Source organism: Pleurodeles waltl, chromosome 4_1, assembly GCF_031143425.1.
Source record: "Pleurodeles waltl isolate 20211129_DDA chromosome 4_1, aPleWal1.hap1.20221129, whole genome shotgun sequence".
Taxonomy (NCBI): domain Eukaryota; kingdom Metazoa; phylum Chordata; class Amphibia; order Caudata; family Salamandridae; genus Pleurodeles; species Pleurodeles waltl.
Window position 1 is genome coordinate 71,395,472 of NC_090442.1, and position 20,022 is coordinate 71,415,493.

General features: G+C 48.5%; 1 protein-coding gene across 8 annotated transcripts in view; it reads left to right on the plus strand.

Moving 5' to 3' along the window:
• PTPRF (protein tyrosine phosphatase receptor type F) overlaps positions 1-20,022 on the plus strand; it is a 597,274-nt gene that overhangs the window by 444,652 nt on the left and 132,600 nt on the right. For all 8 annotated transcript variants that reach the window (XM_069227811.1, XM_069227807.1, XM_069227815.1 and 5 more), the window contains one exon: positions 5,387-5,497. In XM_069227811.1, the coding sequence (XP_069083912.1) occupies positions 5,387-5,497 (111 nt within the window). The remainder of the gene's footprint in view (positions 1-5,386; positions 5,498-20,022) is intronic.

Consider the following 20,022-nt stretch of genomic DNA (forward strand, 5'->3'; position numbering starts at 1 on the left):
GCACCCCAGATTGTCTGTGCCAATAACAACACAACCACCACTCTCACACGGGTGTGACAATTCATACTATTCCAGCCCCCCCCCCCCCCCCAAGCTACAAGAATGGCTTGGGCAGCAGGTTTTAGCTGGTTCTAAGGTATATGGAATTAATAAACAACTCTTGTTCTGCTCATCTTTAAGTGCACAAACAGTGCCACCATGTGGCAGCAGTCATAAGTTTTAGTGTTGACAAATAAGTACCAGTGCCGAGCACCAGAAACCACTGGCTCAAATTAAGCACTGCATGAAAGAACAGAATTGTATTTATTTATATTCCAGCACCCCAGCTCTGCTGGCCTTTTGGAGGTTCACTGCCACATTGACCTACCCCTCCCATACACAGTTCTCTCAGGGCTTCCTAGTTGTCTCTCTTCTGCTTGAGACTGCAGACCCCTTAAGATGTCTTTTAAAGGGACTCGGCCCTTCTGCAGCTCTCTAATGCAAAGAACAGATAGGTTGTGCACCTGCGGCTCGTGAAACTAGACACTTTGAAACTATATACTGTAAAGGAAATGCATGCAGTGAAAAAACAGTAGCTTATCAGTGCGTCAAAGTTCCAGCATTATTCAGCATAGAAAGGGATGGAAACCATGCAATAAAGTGGATTTAAAAATAAAAAGCTATTCTGCTTCATGAATACGCTTGGTTCCTTACCCACACTGTCCCTGCCTTTCCTTTGTGCATTGGGGTCGGTCCAGGGGCTCAATGGAAGTGTTGCCTGGCTCTTTGGTGCTGTGTGAAGTACCACCTACCACAAAGGAGGTGTCTTGTGCAATCGATCCCCCACCTCCTGCGCCGTACATGCAGCCTCATCCCGGTACCCTGCAAGCTCCACTTCCTGCACTGTACATCAGCCCTTAAACTGGGTCCAGGCTCACAACTTATTGGATTTCTGTCTTTTCCTCAGACTGAACTGGCATTTCTCAGCCCCCACAGCAAGTTCTGTGCTGAAGTTCCTCCACAGAGCTTCTGCTAAAGTTTACAAATACGATGCCAATCAGGTCTGCATGTTGTGGTATTGTGCTATTCCAGATTTTTAAATCCCCAGTGACAACTGGCTCATTGGGCGCTGGAAGGTTGTCGGAGGTTTCTGTGTGCTAATATAAACACGTGCAATTGAATCGGTCCACTTGGCTGGTAAAGTCTGATCTTATGCATTTTGCATCAGTGGCACCTGCTGGTAATTTAGGTGAGAGTCAATGATGTACAAAGTTGAGGCTTTGCTGTACACACAGCTTCACTGTTATAGATAAATGTTATGCATCTTTGGCCTGTTCAGTTTTCTGAAATCGATGCAGAGTAGGTGTGATCCATCCAGAGTAGGGACAAACACCACTGGGTTAGCCCGAGAGATAGAATCTCCTGCAGGGAAGCCTTGCCTAACTCACTAAGCAGCTTGTTTGGAGGAGGGATAGGGTGTCCAAATGTCCCCGGTGCTTATAAATTGGGCTTATTCATTTCATGAGGCATACAGACACTCATAATGCTTGCATATTATCATTCTTCCATATATTCATAAAAATACATTCTCTCATACGCACATTCAAAACATAGTGAAATGTCTATAAAATGTAAATGATGTACAATTCATTTTCTTTAATGTGATTTCCTGATGTGAATCTGCTGTAAGAGGGTTTGAGACGTTGTGCGCTTTCTGTGTACCTATCTCCAGAGCAGTATGTGTGCCTCTCTGTACATTAGGTGATTGTGTATGTATGTTTGGTGTGCCAGTTTTTCAAAGTTCACTGAAACCTATCTTGAACCACCTCTGTACACATGTACTCACAGAGATCACTCCCTCCAGCTGAATTGTTCCTTCGGTTCATAGACCTCAGCACCCTTTGAAACTGTAGATTTGGTACCCATTCTGGGCTTGTGTTTAAAAAAAGGACACCAGCATTTGTCAAGAATATATACAGTTATCACTCTAGGGATGTAATTTCTATTTACACCCCCCACAATGAATGGAGAACCACCATGAACTGCTTTAAGTAGTGTTAAGCCACCCTGCTGCCGATAGATGCATTAGACAGAGCATGACCTTCTCCTTAACCCTGTCACTGATGAAAGCGCTTTGGATCTGTCACTGGGCTGGCAACCTCAGTCCACTCCCCTTCTTCACATGCGCCTCGTCTTCTGGGATTTCATGGACATGGCTCGCTAGAGACCTGTGGTGTGAGCATCGTCATCAGCCATTGATTGGTTTAGGAGGGATCTCTACACCCGCTGTAACTGAACCTCAGACAAATAGTAGAAATATTTGTGAGGGCGCTGTGGGCCAAAGAACCATCCTCTCGCTGCTGCTTAGTCTTGGACGGAGTAGGAGTCATGGACCAACCTTCACCGGGAGCTCTACTTGGGGTGTTGATCTGATATGTTCTTCTGCAAGCTCGTCTCGTACAGAAACTAGCGATAGGGACATCTGTCTTCATAGCAGTTTTGTCGTTGAGCTGGCATCCATCTTGTGACCAAGGACAAAATGGATGCTGTCTCATCCCAGCTAGAAGAGAACAGTGGAACAGACTATTGCAGCTTAGCCCAGAGCAGGCTGAGATATTTTGATAAGTGATGTGGCTGTGCTCTTCTATTACCGCAGTCAATAGTCCTTTTTCGTGCTAGGGTCAAAGTCACACACACATACAATATATTGTGAGTGACGGCGAGAATCGCCCTAGAGTCCCCTGTGATTTTATCCCAGCTCAAGGAATCCCTTTTGGTTGTGGATGCCCCTCACCTTGAACCTCTTCCAGATTCATGGAGGCTCCCCTGGTACTTACCCTGGCTCCCCCTCGGCCACTCAGTCCCTCCTCAGGCCTACCGTCTGCGTCTCTACCCCTCGTGTCGATCAGAGGGAGCCCTGGCTTCTCAAGCACTCCCAGAAGGTGTCCGTCATTCGCACTGCCATGAGGGCAGCCTAATGGAAATGTTTTGCACGTCTTGTGCTCCCTGCTGATGTACAGCCTGGGTCATTTAATCAAGGTGATGGCAGGTGCCCGGTGATACCTGGCAGCCCTACTGCGTAGCCATCTGGCACTAATATGAAGCATTACTGCCAGCCAGACGCCCACAGATGTGCATGTTAGCGTGCATGCAGTCAGACACACTAGCTTCAGTAGGCTTGCATACATACAAAAATGTGCACACACCAAAACCGGGAGATACAGGTTTACAACTACCCTCACACACACCGTGTATGCGTACCACCATGATGCGTGCACAGAATGTAACCCATTGAGTTTGCCAGTGGCCAAGGAGAACAGATGTTGGGTCACACCTGTGTTAGTCTGCCAGGATTGTTTCCCTGTAGCCCACACCAGCGTGACTGACCCTGTAGTAGGCAAAGCTAACCTTTCCACAGTCAAAGGACCATATAAAAAGCTTGCTGAGTACTCCACTCACCGTGTCAATATAATCCTCGCCTTTTTCCACCTCGACCACCAACTGCGGAGACCTCTGGGACCTAGACCTCCTTATGGCAGCTGGCCTTGATGACTCCCATCTTAGGGCCTCCAAAGATCCATTGCTCAAGATCTCACTGGGGCACTCTGGCTTTTGGTCATTTTTCTTCACTGATCCCACCATTAGTAGATTGTTGAGTGGACAGTCTTTGATGGTGAGGGCGGGCCTCAGCAGTCACCACCCCTCCGCCCCCACCGCATATCTCTTGGAGCCATTGGTGTGGATCTTGGACCAGAGCCTCCTGTCCCCTTGGACACCTGGTCACCTGTTCAGTTGAACCTGGCAGACATTATCTTGTTATCCACCAGGTGCTTTCCTGGCCAGACTGAAGACTGTTTGAAAAAACAAATTGCGAACTGCTGAGGGTGGGTTTCAGAAGGTCTTGTTTGCTTGCGCCACTCAGCGTAGATTTATTTTGCTACTACTCACTGGCCAGAAACCCAAGAGGTCTTATCCCATCAATTCTCTTTTTATCATTCTTGCTAAGTAGAAACGGGGTAATGCCATAATCTCTCTACTTACACTAGGCACCGGAGTGCACTAGTAAAACTTTAGAAAAGTAGAATTCCACCTTCTTTAACAAACCTTAAATGCGTATGCAAAGATCACGCCTGCGTGAAAAATGGGACCAATGCTTTATATGTAGACAGACGCTCAGGATAGTTACTCCAGTGGAATGGAAGAACATAAATGATAGAGTAATAAAGTGATAAAGAGGATACAGGTTAGATTAGTTACCTATAAGGAGTTTAAGATGGTGTGGTCTCAAGCCGAGCGTCTCCAGACTGAACTAGGGCTGACTCCGCCGCGTGCCAGGTATGAGAGGATCTGCTTCAAAGAGGCCTCCCTCTGGTCTAGCTGGGCACAGCTGGAATCAGACCACCTGAGTCTTTCTACACAAAGGTGCATTGTTGGTGCTTCGGTGCCCTTCTCTTGGTTACCAAGGGTACCCGTGGTATGTGCGTGCCAGTCTGAGCATTATGATTAGCCTGAGGAACAGCTCCTAGAAGCAAAGTTGGAAAAATTTGTACCGTATTAGAAAACTGGTCCATGGCTTGTGACCAATCTGGAGGGCAGCCGCTGAATCACTTACCGTGCTGCAGTTGTTGCTGTGTGTATGGAAGTCCCTGCATGAGTGGATGGTGCATGATGTGACCTATCGTAGGAATATGTGCAGTATCATTCGCTGTCAGGTGCGGATATAATTACATAATGTGTTCTTTGTGCGCACAGAGTATGGTGTGTCTACCCCCCTACTGTCCAGACTGAGAGAGCTGCAGCATTCATTCAAGTTGGGTGTGTGAACTGGACCCAAGGTACAGTGGATCCAGAAAAGGGTTCCGTAAACATCTCACCCGCAATTTGAATGGTTCCAGTGTCCCTCGGAGGAGTTTCTGTAACCTGTACACATCTCTGAGACTTCGCTCTGGGGACAGTCACCCGTCATTCGTTGTCAGTGACCATAAGCCAGTTAGTCTCCAGGGACAACTTGTATCCAGCGTTGGATATTCACCTAGATCAGTCCGTCCCTGAAGGAAACCATCAACCAACATTTGGTGGCTGAGAACATTCAATCTCTGTTGAGCACTCAACCCAGCCCAGCCCATAACACTCGCCCCCTCTCTCCCGCGGATACCCTCTAATGTGTTTTGGATGTTGCAAACATCTGTCTGCTGAAGGCAAGGTGTACTCTGTACTGAGTGTCTGTGTACACCTGTCTGTCATTGAGGGCACATGTCACCTGTCTTGGAGGTCTGCCGCCATCTTGCTACCTATGAGCCCGTCTTGCACCCAGTGTGGCATTGGAAACTAGGCTTTAGCGGTTGTGCCTCTATGTGCAAGTGTTGTTTCTAATCACTTCTTCCTCCTGTCCCCTTATTTTGTGCAGGAGCATTGCAGATCGAAAACAGCGAAGAGTCGGACCAGGGGAAGTACGAGTGTGTGGCCACCAACAGTGCGGGGACTCGCTACTCTGCGCCAGCCAACCTGTATGTGCGAGGTAAGCAACTTGCCACCTGGACCCGGCGCCTAGCAGCGTGCACCTCACCTGCTTGGAAGCCCTGGTTATCCCATTAAGCTGTGTCTGCATGCCCAAGTCAATAGCAGTATACTAGATTGTGACATTGTGTTTCAGTGCTGTCCTCACTTCCTATGACGTAGCCGCATTATGATCCTGAACCTGAATGTGATGATTCCTTTTGGTCTGAGTCCAGGTTGTACTTCCAGGTGATCATGTGACTCCCTTGGAGACTCAGCTGTGGTTGTTTTTCATGGAATTACACCGACTTCTCCCTTCGGCTCCAGCGCAAGCAGTGTCGATGCCGTTCCGCTAAAACAGCTCTTACATCAATCAATTGATCAGGATTTATAAAGCATGGCTAATCACCCGAGCGGGTATCTAGGCGCTTGCATGTCCTGGAGAAAGCAGTGAAAACGAGGGGAAAGCAAGGAGACGACACCCAAAAAGCGGGTAAAAGCAAGGAGTAGGCACACAACTGGGAAAAAGCAAGGAGAAAGCAGTGAGAAAGAGGGAGAAGCACGGAGAAGGCACGCAACAAATGGGCAGGGGAGCAAGGTAGATGCATTGAAAACGAAGGAAAAGCAAGGAGAAGGCGCATCAATCTACGCAATTCTCCTGAAAAGGGAGAAACAGTGTATCGGTCTTTGTCTAGCAGCGAACCAGGCCCGTGGAGGGGGGTTGAAGGTGGATGGGACAACCCTTCAGGGGCTCCCTGTTCAGCCACAAGCCGATGAATATGTGTGAGCTATTGAGAATCCTGGGCCCCTTGCCACATTCTGCAGGGGAGCTTTCATTTTACGTCACTCCCGTGCAGGCAGAGTCTCCCCACTCCGTGTCCGCCGGTTTCCACAGCTGAGCCCCCGGTGCTGGCAGGGGCTGTCCCTGCACACCCCTCTGCTTGACCTCGAGAGCTGCAGCTCCGGAGCAGTCCTGGAAGCGCCCCTCCTCCCAGGCCCCACCACAGGATCCGGGGGTCAGAACTAGAGCCACAGAGGGTGACGTCAGAGACACCCACCTCTAGGGTTACCACTCCTCTGCCTGCTGCAATCAGTCTCCAGTTCTCCTTTCTTTGTCACTATGGTTAATTCCCAGTGTGGGCTTCAGTTCGCACCGCTGCGGCTTGAAGCCGCCCATTCATTCACCGTCCCGGGCGAAATGTCACCCCAGCGCCTCCCCCACCGGAATTACCTGATGACCCCTTACTCCAGAGCTCCTCCCCACCACAATTACCTGATGGACCCTTACGCCAGAGCCCCTTCCCCGCCAGTCTTACCTCTAGATCTCTGGCTCAGAAGCCCCTCCCACCGGTCTTACCTGGTGGTCCCTGGCTCCAGAGAAGCACCCGCCCAAACCCCACCTACTGTCTTACCTAGCTCCAGGCCCCGCCCCCACCAGTCTGACCTGTTGATCCCGCTCCCACCCCACAGATGTCTGACCCGATGATCCCAGGCTCTAGACCCTCCAACCCCCATCCACAGTCTTACCTGGCTCCAGGCCCCGCCCACCACCAGTCTGACCTGTTTATCCCCTGCCACCAGGCTTCCCCCCTCCCCTCCCACACACACACACAGCGGACTTGATGATGCTTCCTGACTCTAGAACCCCAACCCCCACCTGTCTTAACTTATGATCCCTTACTCCAGACCTCCCTCCCTCCCCCCACCGGTCCTACAAGGGATGATCGCTGGCTCCTGAGCCTCCCCCATCCAGTGAAATATGCTAATTATCCCCTCCGTATGGATCCCTCTCCGGGTTTTGACAACTGTTGTAGTGTTTCTCAGTACCGTAGATGTGCTTCCGGGTTGGACCATTGTCTTTCTCGTGCATGATTCCTACATCTGATTGGGTGATGCACGCTTCTGCTGTGTACCCTGTGGTCATGTGTCACTGTGTGCCTATGTCCTATAAGGGCTTCGGCGTGACCCTCCGTGGTCTTCAGGTCTCCATCATACATGTGACTGTCACATGTTTCCCACTTTCGTACATGTACCTCCTTAGAACTTGTATCTACCTCTGTTACACACAGTGGCGTAACAAAGGTCCCCGCAGCCCTCGCGGTGCGGGTGGAGGGGGGAGCCCCTGACTGGGTCTGGGGGGAGGGGGCCCTTATAGGTACTTCGCAAAGGGGGCCCTTTAAGTTTCGTTACGCCACTGGTCACACTTGAGCGCCTGTCATGCATGTGACCCAGCATACCGCTGCCTCTTTTATGCAGGGTTCATGTGTGATTGTCATGTGTATACGATCGTTATATCATGCATCGCTCTATGCTGAATGGGTCTTTTAAGCATATGCTTCAGCGTGGCGTGTCATCTATATCAACTTTGTCTGTGTGCTTCTGTTTCATGTATGTGCCAGTCTGGTTCATGCATGTGGCAGCCTGCGTCATATATGTGCCAGTCTGGCTCATGTGTGTGCCAGCGTCACTCTGTTTGATAGATGTATCTCTGCTTCGTACATGTGTCCTGTTCCACATGTGCCCCTTGCGTGCAGTGTGCCTACACTGACCAGTGTCTTTCTGCTGAAGTATGATAATCAGTGGTGTGGGTGCAGTTGTATGTGTGTGTTGCCTGTTCCCTTTACCCTGCTGTTCTTTACCAGTCTGAGCGCCTGCTATCTTTTCTAACAATGTGTGAAGCAGCCGGCACCGGAAGCCCCCTCTTGTGGAGACTTGTAAGCCCGCCCCCTGGTCTTCCCGCTGCACCTTCACCCAGCTCTTACTGCGGGCTGGTGGCTGGCCCGTTTGGCACAGCCCTTCTGCAGACATCTTTACTTCTGACGCACCCTTTGGGACACAGCTTGTGTGTTTATTCTAACAGGCGAGCAGCCCTGTAAAGCGCTGAGCAGGTAACCAATTCCGCATCACTGAATGCAGTCAAGGTCCATTAGTGCACGTTAGCTGTCCCTTGCGCGCACCTCTGAACCCATCTCTGTGAGCAAGCCTTGCTGGCACCTCTCCTCTCTCAGGCTGGCATGGCCCTGAGCGCTGACTTGGCATCAGCATCACAGGATTCTTTTGCTGAAGTCTTCCTTTCGTGGGAGCTGAAATTCTGTGGATGGTACAAGGCGAGCTGGACTTCATTGGACATTCATGGTCACGGCTTCCTACGGTAAGTGTCCCCTCCCCACGCCTGTCCTCGGGAAGGCACGAGATGCCCTTGTTTCCCAAAGTGACATGTCGCATCAGCCCTATCTCTGTTCACTTGTGCGCGCAGTGACAGGTCCTGCTCGCCTACAGAGCAGATGTGTGACAGTGATAAAGTGTGCGCGATAAGAGGAATGGAAATGGCGTCTTGAAGGAGAAGGGACTTCGCTCTTCAGACGCGTCAGCATTTCTTGTAGGTTGAGCAGCGCGGGTGATGCTGCAGCTATCTCGTCTTCCTCATCCACGACCCGGCACCCCAGGCTCAAGGCCGTGGTTGCCACGCTCCACTTCAACCCTGCCACTGCACAAAGTGTGATGGTTCCTGTTCGAAAGAAATATAACAAGTGGTGCCTGAACAAGGATCCAGAGCGCCAGATGGCCTCTCGGTATCAACAGCGATCCGTTGACAGTTCTGAGCTCGTCTTCTCTTGCCTTTTGCTGTGTGAGCAGAAATACAATGTTTCAAGTTGGCCCAGCGGATGAGATGCTCAGGAGAGCGCGTGTTATCAGACGCGTTGACAGGGGGACGTCCTTAGCAGGCACCGCTCACCTCCAGAGGACATCACTTCATTAGGCACCTGTCTCCGTAGCAGACCTCGCCTCCATGTGAGGGAGCCCCCGCTGAGTGAGTGAAAGTGGAGTGAGCCTACTCGCCAGTCTCAGCGATCCAGGAGGAACCTTCCAAGCGAGCTCCTTGTAGCCTCTGACACAAGGCCAGCTGACTCCACGAGCCTCTAAACGGTGACCAAACTTAAGGTTTCCAAGACTTGCACACACCACCTACACATATATAGTGAGTGCAGTCTGCTTGGATTTCAACACCACTGGTTAATGCACAGCCACAAAAGATACTCCAATGGATGGAAAAAACGTGCTTCAGTTTAGCTGTGATGCCTTATGCGGTGTTACGAGGATCAGTGGTGCCAAGTTAGAAAACACCTGTAGAGAATGTGCCAGGGCTGGATCCATCCACCTGCATGGGCACCCTCTGGATTACTAGGCCCCAGTTCGAATACCTTGCATCTCTCTGGCTTTTGCCAGAATCTGATCCTCACGCCAAGCCTTTAAGGCACATGTGTGCGCCCTGGAATATTTAGTGTGTGTTTAAACATTGGCGCTCTTAACTCTGATTGGCTGTGACTAGAAGGGCTGATCAGGGGAGATATGCTTTGGGAATGTACTCTCCAGATATCCCTGGAAGTCCACTGCAAGCAGTGGCCTACTGTCACTAACCGGCGACAATCTGTATACGTATAAACACAATCTGAAGATGGCGTCTTTACCGCCTGGGGAGGAATGGAAGCCAGGTGTCGACTTCCCCCGGTTTCCTCCTGTTGTACAGGGTCACCCTGCAGGACAAAGGAGTGGGGGAAGTGGGTGGTTTTTGAGTGTGTCCCCCGGAGCCCAGAGGGACCGGTCCCATCTTGCTGTTCTGAAAACTGAGATGCGGTGGACACTTAAAGCATCACTTCTGCCACTGGCAAGACCAAGGCATGGAGACAACTTTGGTGCCAGCTTCCTTCTTTTCATGGCTCTGCCCTTAAAACCTAGGGTACTGCGCACTCGTGGGATGGGGCGTAAAGTGCAGGGAGGGGAGGGAGGATAAGTCATTGCACCATTGCTAGAAGTTCATGCATTGAAGCTGCTTTTTTGCTTTTACCCACCCTCTTCATCCTCTGTTACTGACGCTTCCCTCTGCACTCTGTTGTTCTGACTCTGGTCTCTGTACTGTGATACTACAGATTCTCCCCTTTGCTCTGTGTTGTTCTGTTGTTCTGACTCTGGTCTCTGTACTGTGATATTACAGATTCTCCCCTTTGCTCTGTGTTGTTCTGTTGTTCTGACTCTGGTCTCTGTTCTGTGATATTACAGATTCTCCCCTTTGCTCTGTGTTGTTCTGTTGTTCTGACTCTGGTCTCTGTTCTGTGATATTACAGATTCTCCCCTCTGCACTCTGTTGTTCTGACTCTGGTCTCTGTTCTGTGATATTACAGATTCTCCCCTTTGCTCTGTGTTGTTCTGTTGTTCTGACTCTGGTCTCTGTACTGTGATATTACAGATTCTCCCCTTTGCTCTGTGTTGTTCTGTTGTTCTGACTCTGGTCTCTGTACTGTGATATTACAGATTCTCCCCTTTGCTCTGTGTTGTTCTGTTGCTGACTCTGGTCTCTGTTCTGTGATATTACAGATTCTCCCCTCTGCACTCTGTTGTTCTGACTCTGGTCTCTGTTCTGTGTTATTACAGATTCTCCCCTTTGCTCTGTGTTGTTCTGTTGCTGACTCTGGTTTCTGTACTGTACATTACAGATTCTCCCCTCTGCTGCACTCTGTTGTTCTGACTCCGGTCTCCGTACTATATATTACAGATTCTCCCCTCTGCACTCTGTTGTTCTGATGCGGACTCTGCTTTCTGTACTGTATATTACAGATTCTCTCCTTTGCTGCACTCTGTTGTTCTGACTCCGGTCTCTGTACTATATATTACAAGTTCTCCCTTCCCCTCTGTTGTTCTGGGGTTCTGTTGCTGACTCTGGTCTCTGTACTGTACATTACAGATTCTCCCCTCTGCACTCTGTTGTTCTGACTCCGGTCTCCGTACTATATATTACAGATTCTGCACTCTGTTGTTTTGTTGCTGACTCTGCTTTCTGTACTGTATATTACAGATTCTCCCCTCTGCTGCACTCTGTTGTTCTGACTCTGGTCTCTGTACTATATATTACAAGTTCTCCCTTCCCCTCTGTTGTTCTGGGGTTCTGTTGCTGACTCTGTTCTCTGTACTGCATATTACAGATTCTCCCCTTTGCTCTGTGTTGTTCTGTTGTTCTGACTCTGGTCTCTGTTCTGTGATATTACAGATTCTCCCCTTTGCTCTGTGTTGTTCTGTTGTTCTGACTCTGGTCTCTGTTCTGTGATATTACAGATTCTCCCCTTTGCTCTGTGTTGTTCTGTTGTTCTGACTCTGGTCTCTGTTCTGTGATATTACAGATTCTCCCCTTTGCTCTGTGTTGTTCTGTTGCTGACTCTGGTTTCTGTACTGTACATTACAGATTCTCCCCTCTGCACTCTGTTGTTCTGACTCTGGTCTCCATACTATATATTACAGATTCTCCCCTCTGCACTCTGTTGTTCTGATGCGGACTCTGCTTTCTGTACTGTATATTACAGATTCTCTCCTTTGCTGCACTCTGTTGTTCTGACTCCGGTCTCCGTACTATATATTACAAGTTCTCCCTTCCCCTCTGTTGTTCTGGGGTTCTGTTGCTGACTCTGGTCTCTGTACTGTACATTACAGATTCTCCCCTCTGCACTCTGTTGTTCTGACTCTGGTCTCCGTACTATATATTACAGATTCTCCCCTCTGCACTCTGTTGTTCTGATGCGGACTCTGCTTTCTGTACTGTATATTACAGATTCTCTCCTTTGCTGCACTCTGTTGTTCTGACTCCGGTCTCTGTACTATATATTACAAGTTCTCCCTTCCCCTCTGTTGTTCTGTGGTTCTGTTGCTGACTCTGGTCTCTCTACTGTACATCACAGATTCTCCCCTCTGCACTCTGTTGTTCTGACTCTGGTCTCTGTACTATATATTACAAGTTCTCCCTTCCCCTCTGTTGTTCTGTTGCTGACTCTGGTCTCTGTACTGTATATTACAGATTCTCCCCTCTGCACTCTGTTATGTTGCTGAATGTTGTCTCTGTAATGTATATTACAGATTCTCTCCTCTGCTTTGTCTTTTGCTGACTCTGGTCTCTCTACTGTGTATTACGGATTCTCTGCTCTGTTGTTTTGTTGCCGACTGTGATTTCTGTACTGTATATTACAGATTCTCTCCTCCACTCTGTTATTCTGTTTCTGATTTTGTACTCTTTAATGTATATTACAGCTTCTCCCCTCTATTGTGCTCTCTGTTGTTCTGTTGCTGACTCTGGTTTCTGTTTTGTACATTACAGATTCTCCCCTCCCAACTCTGTTGTTCTGTTGCTGACTCTGTTCTCTGTACTGTATACTACAGATTCTCCCCTTCGCTCTGTGTTGTTCTGTTGCTAAATCCGGTCTCTGTACTGTACATTACAGATTCTCCCCTATGCTCTGTGTTTGTTCTGTAGCTGACTCTGGTTTCTGTACGTATATTACAGATTCTCTCCTCCACACTCTGTTGTTATGTTGCTGACTCTGTTCTCTGTACTGTATACTACAGATTCTGCCCTTTGCTCTGTGTTGTTCTGTTGCTGACTCTGTTCTCTGTACTGTATATTACAGATTCTCCCCTTTGCTCTGTGTTGTTCTGTTGTTCTGACTCTGGTCTCTGTTCTGTGATATTACAGATTCTCCCCTTTGCTCTGTGTTGTTCTGTTGTTCTGACTCTGGTCTCTGTACTGTGATATTACAGATTCTCCCCTTTGCTCTGTGTTGTTCTGTTGTTCTGACTCTGGTCTCTGTTCTGTGATATTACAGATTCTCCCCTTTGCTCTGTGTTGTTCTGTTGCTGACTCTGTTCTCTGTACTGTATATTACAGATTTTCCCCTTTGCTCTGTGTTGTTCTGTTGTTCTGACTCTGGTCTCTGTTCTGTGATATTACAGATTCTCCCCTATGCTCTGTGTTGTTCTGTTGCTAAATCCGGTCTCTGTACTGTACATTACAGATTCTCCCCTATGCTCTGTGTTTGTTCTGTAGCTGACTCTGGTTTCTGTACGTATATTACAGATTCTCTCCTCCACACTCTGTTGTTATGTTGCTGACTCTGTTCTCTGTACTGTATACTACAGATTCTGCCCTTTGCTCTGTGTTGTTCTGTTGCTGACTCTGTTCTCTGTACTGTATATTACAGATTCTCCCCTTTGCTCTGTGTTGTTCTGTTGTTCTGACTCTGGTCTCTGTTCTGTGATATTACAGATTCTCCCCTTTGCTCTGTGTTGTTCTGTTGCTGGCTCTGGTTTCTGTACGTATATTACAGATTCTCCCCTCCCCTCCCCTCTGTTGTTCTGTTGCTGACTCTGGTCTCTGTACTATATATTACAGATTCTCCCCTCTGCACTCTGTTATGTTGCTGAATTTCGTATCTGTAATGTATGTTACAGATTCCCTCCTGTGCCTTGTCTGTTGCTGACTCTGGTCTCTGTACTGAACGTTACCGATTCTCCCCTCTGTTGTTCTGTTGCTTAATGTTGTCTCTGTAATGTATATTACAGATTCTCTCCTATGCTATGTCTTTTGCTGCCTCTTGTCTCTCTACTGTATATTACGGATTATCCGCTCTGTTGTTCTGTTGCCGACTCTGATTTCTGTACTGTATATTACAGGTTCTCTCCTCCACTCTGTTATTCTGTTGCTGACTTTGGTTTCTGTTTTGTACATTACAGATTCTCCCCTCCACATTCTGTTCTGTTGCTGACTCTGGTCTCTGTACTATATATTACAGATTATCCCCTCTGCACTCTGTTGTTATGTTGCTGAAGTTCGTCTCTGTAATGAATATTATAGATTCTCCCCTCTGCACTCAGTTGTTCTGTCGCTGGCTCTGGTTTCTGTACAGTATATTACAGGTTCTCCCCTCTGCACACTCAGTTATGTTGCTAACTTTGTTCTCTGTACTGTGTATTACAGATTCTCCCCTCTGTTGTTCTGTTGCTGACTCTGGTCTCTACTATATATTACAGATTCTCCCCTCTGGACTCTGTTGTTCTGTTGCTGAATTTCATATATGTAATGTATGTTACAGATTCTCTCCTCTGTCCGGTCTGTTGCTGACTCTGGCCTCTGTACTGTATATTACAGATTCTCTCCTCTGCACTCTGTTGTTCTGTTGCTGATTTTCTTCTCTGTGTTGACTTTGGTCTCTGTATTGTATAGTACAGATTCTCCCCTCTGCAATCTCATGTTCTGTTGCTGTCTCTGGCCTCTGTACTGTATATTACAGGTTCTCCCCTCTGCTATCATGTTCTGTGGCTGACTCTGCTCTCTGTACTGTATATTACAGGTTCTCCCCTCTGCTATCATGTTCTGTTGCTGACTCTGCTCTCTGTACTGTATATTACAGATTCTCCCCTCTCCTGCATTTTGTTGTTCTGCCACTGACTCTGGTCTATGTACTGTATATTACAGATTCTCCTTCTGCACTGTCTGTTGCTCTATTGCTGACTCTCCCCTGTTCACCGTACACTACGGACTCTGTACTAAGCACATCCTGATATGGCCTCCCCCTTATGCACTAAGCAGGGTGATCACACTAGACTTGCCCCTGTGTTCTCAGATTATTGGGAAGTACTTCAGAGCTCAGGCCTCCTTCCCTTCAGGCTCACTAGATAACCCAAGCAGCGGAAGAGACTCCAGGCACAGCTTGCTTGCACATCAAGGGTAAACGTTTTGTGTGCACAAGCCCTGCTCTGTATATATGTGGACCCTCTGCCAATCTATGTGGGCAATTTAAAGTGCACTCAAGCCTCAGCTGGCGAGCTTCTAGCACCTTACAACAAATATTGTTTAAAACATCCTAGACCCCCAAAACCCACCTCCCAAAAATCTAGGACTCCACTCTAAAGAAGTCAGATAGTTCAGGATGCAGACATCCAAACTCAGTGGTGAGGAAGGGGGCTTGGGGTGATGATGGGGTTATGGTATCATGTTCAGGACACCGTTCACTGATGCTCAAAAACCACTGAAGGTTCCAGTTAGTTCTTCTCTGTTCCTTAGAGATAGATGTATTGGGCAAGGCATCTTCAGGAGTGGCCAGTACTGGTGTCCCCGCAGAACTGAATACACCCACCGACAACAGTGGCTTCAACAGTCCCATACCGGAAATTGGATTTTGGGCTTAGGATTTCAGCCATAACTTTGAATAATAGTATTTTTAAATACTGTACCAAATAGAAAGATGGTTCCTGAATGTGCTTGCCCCACTCGGCCATCAGAGTCATGCAAACACAGGGGGTGTTAATATGGAATATCTGCTGTTTTTTCTGTGCACAAAGAAGAGGATCATATGGACACCGCAAGGGCACAGGTGAGTCGGACGGTGCAGGATCACTAGCTCGTCAAATGCCAGCAACATCTTCATTCATTCTCCCCCTGGCCAGCTTGCCCACAGTATTCTTGTGGCAACTGTCTGACCCAAGTCTTTTGAAATGCCTTTCCTCAGATTCTTCAGATCCTTGGACCTGATATGGTTGTTTGCGCTTCTCCTGGCGGATGCCATCTGGCTCCTTGTGCAGGGGTCTAAGCCCTCTATGATGTTAAACTAGCTGCCAATTGAACCATCAAAGGATTATCATGCCAACTTCTTGACACTCTTTATAAATCGTCTTTACAAAAGACTAGTATTTGTCACATTTGATTATCAACTTTAATCTCTTAATAATGGATTATCCACAGAACGTGTATTCAATTGTATAAAATCCAACTAATGCTGTGATATCCAATTTAGATTGTTCTTTCATTGATTTAGATATTACAAGTGTACTCGGCCCTGATGAAGTAACATGCTAATTTAATTTAATGCAAAATGTGTTGGCTTTTGAAGTTCGTAGTAAATGTTTTTGAAAATGTGATTACTTACCCCTTGTATGTACTACAAACTGCATTGTGTCTTTTCACACAACTATTACATGGCTCTACATTACCTAAGTGAACATGTTGATATTATGAACCTGGATTGTACTGAGGCTGTGGCCCATGGTGGGGTCAAATATAGTGACCCACCGGTTGTGCACAGGTATCAGCAGATGATGCTTAATCAAGTGAGCCAGTGTTCCCTCTTTTCAGTGTTTGTTTCAAATGATAATGCTTTCTGCCACATCACTGGAGGTGTCCAGTGGTCCAACCGAGGCTCTGTGCCAGGGGGCTGCCCTGCCAAATAAATGCAAAGTTCAAAGCCTTCCTGCAATACAATATCATTGCTACTAACCTGTGCTGTTTCCTTCTGCAGGACAGTGTCGCAACGGGCTGGTCAACATGCCAGCATCTCTTCTTCCTTTATTTTCTGCCCCTTTTCAGTTATTCCTTCCTAGGTTTATTGATACCAATGTTGTGGTGATGGTGCTTTTTCTCCAAGGGCTCAGGGATGGGGTGGGGAGGGTGTGCTGTGGTTTTTCTCTCTCGTGCCCAGGTGTAGTTTTCTGAAGCTTTAGAAGTGGGATGGGGTGGGCCATGACAGAACCAACATTGAGGTCTTCATTTCCACCAAGACATTTCCTCTACATTCTGACAAGGCTATTGTATATGTTTAATGATTTCTGTTGTCTGAGTGTGGAGTTCAGATTGTGGCAGGTGGCTGGAGTGTGTCCGATGGAGCCATACAGATGTGAGCTTCTAAATTAATAAGGTACAGATGTGAAGCGAGTCCGGGCGTTTGCTACAGGTGTGGAATGGGACAAGTGTTGCAGAGTGTCCAGTGGTGTCATGTGTATGTGCTGGGGAGAGAGCGTATTACCAGTGTGGGCTGTGCCTAATAGTGTGGTGCAATTGTGTTATGCCTGGTGATCTGGTGAGTGTAGCGTATGTCAAACTGTGAGCTGCAAGTATGTCCACCAATGTGGTATCAGCGTGGAGCGATCCGAGAACCACGGCATGTGTGAGTACCAGGTTGAAGCATGGCGTAGTTGAGAAGCATGTTAAGGAATGATCAGCGTGTTGGAGCAGCAAGTCTAGAAGAGTGCGTCCAGAGGTTGTCTCTGTGGTGTATTGATGACTGTGTTGGTGGCCTTGTTTGTGCAGTATTTTGCTGGCTGCTTCTTATCTCTTCCAAGTTTGCACATGGTGGCGCTATGGTTTCCTGTGTGGAAGGTCGTGAACTGAATTTCTGCATTAATGTCTGTGTTGTGTTGGTGGCTGTACCTTGCAATAAGTCTGCAAAGCTGTAGGCTCATGACTGCGTTCTTGCTTTGCTCAAGTTGTTGTTGCTGTCACTCCGTGGCGTGCGTTGACCGATGAAGCTTGGTCTGTTTTTACTCTCTCTGTGTTTTTCCTTGTCTTTTTTTATTCCCTCCTCATCTTCATCGCACTCCACCATCAAACCAAATCTCATCTCTCAGATCAGCGAGAAGGTTGGTCCCTTTCACTTCTTATCCCTCTACTCCTGCCACCCTCGGTGGAGCGTTCCCCTAGTAGGGAGAGTAGACGGTGGTCCAATGGGCCTGGGCTCACCACAAGACGCGGCCTGAAACCCGCTTGCTGAGCCGTGCCGCCATATCGATGACGCACGCTGGGGATATTATCCATGCATGCTCGCTACCTGTTGGGGACGTTGCATTGGACACTTGCTAACTCTGCATGAACATTGCATCCTGAGTGTTGTTTGCTAACCCTGCATGCTGCGTGACACTTCTCGTGAAGCCACCATCTGCACGAGGCGAACGGATCATGTTTGCCAGCACCGCCCACTCCCGCAGGAAATCAATAGAGGTAGCTGGAGACTCTGATCATATGAAGTAGCTTCTCTCTGCGGAGAGGCAATGCCGTTTGCTCTATTGCTTTGGTGTGCCTGTACTTTTCTTTATGTACAGTTGTCTTTCTCTATCAGAAAGGCTTGCTGCATCTAGACACCATGAATCCAGAGGGGGGAGTGTTTTCAGCAGGAGCAAGCTGGCATGGAGCTCCTTCCTTGGCTTTACTCTGAGCCTAGCTCAACCTCACGGTTCTGTCTGTTACAGCTGAAGGCAACTGTGCCGAGGGGACCAATGATACCTTGCCGCCGTAGACCTTCTGATGGCAGCAGACCTATCTTAGGTTCTTGAAGCTCTAAAGAGACGGTAGTGTCTCAGAGCCCTTTAGCCACCCTCATCTCTGCGAGCAGACCCATCCGCGATGCTCCAAGTCTACCCCTCAGATGAACAGCCACCCGGCACAAAGAATGGATTATCCATTCTCTGTCCCATGCATCTCTTGGCAAGTGGAATGTCTGCATTCACTTTGTAACTCCGGGCAGTAGCTTGCTTAATCTCCACACCGGCCCTGACAGCGCTTGGATGCCTGGCTTCACCCTGGGGGTTGGCCAGGAGTGGGCGCCTCACAGGGAAAAGCCAGGAGGGGTTCCACAGCGGTATGCGTACAGCGCCTTGAGACCCTCACGGGTGAGTAGTGCGCTATACAACTGCGAAGTTTACGTTTTATGTTTGCATTCTCCGCCCAACAACCCTCTGATTGGAAGTCTTCGATGTCTTTTCACCACTTCCTCATGCAAAGTGTCTCCTTACTTGCCTCGTGCCTCTCTCTCCTTTTGGTAGTCCATTGTTGGTTCTCGTGCACCGCAATGAGAGACCAACCCGGTGTGCCACGCCTCACAGTGCACGCATGTGACTGAAGTGTCATCTTCTGTTTGCAGTGCTGTAGCCAAGAAGTGGGGGTCCCTTTATTTCTTTAGAGTGGTCCATTCTCTACCTAGGTTAGTTTTTGAGAACAGCTTTGTTCATTACACCCATCCTTACTGACTCACTGGATGGTCTCTATGGTTACAATAGCATTACAAGGATTGTGGGGACCACAGGCTCTCCGTCTCCTTCCCCTCCTGCACTTAATGATCTAGAAGTTTGGCGCGGCAGACGGATTCGAGATCTTCCATCCTCCGGTCGTGTTCTCTTGGTGGTTGGTGCTCCACAGCTCTGCTCTTCAGCTATATCCGCCATTAACGCCGCTTGTCGGCTCAAGTAATTAGACTTGAAAGTTACAGCCGAGGCATCATTGCACAAACAGCACAGCTTGGCTTCAGAAATGGGCGGCGGCGGCGCAGGCAGCATAAATAGTGCCATGCGGTTTCCTGATGGGGAGGGCGGTAAATTTGTCTATTTCCGTGGTCTCCATCTTGGCTTCTGCCCTCTTTCTAAGAATCCATCTGGAGGTTTATTTTTTCAAGAATCCCTCTTCGACCCCAGAGGGACCATAACTCCATTTAGATCGTTAGTTACTGCCTCTGTGCCTGCGTCGCGAGCATCTTGAGCCTGTGACCACACCATGGCAATGAAGTCGTTTCTTCAAATGCCACCTGACAGGCGAGGAGTCAGGTGGGCAGACGTGGGCAGATATGTGCCCTGCGCGGTGTCGCCGCCATTTAGGCTAATTCATTGAATCTCCAGCCGCCCGTCTACAGCAGTGATGAAGGTCTGTGCCCACCTCTCTCTCTCTTGAGGGGTGGACCCACCTGTAGACTGAATCTCCTGAAAGTGTCAATAAGGGCAGCGAGGAGGCAGGCGTTGGCTTGCCTTTCAGAAGTGATAGCTTGCCCTAAACTCCTTGCCCTCCAGCCCTTTTTTGATGCCCATTTTCAGGGGTGCTTTTTGCGTTCAAATCTAGCTCCCCTTTGCTGCGTCCTGGACGGAGCGCTCTCACCTGCCCACAGTGCTTAATTTGTAAATTACGAGGTGCCGGTG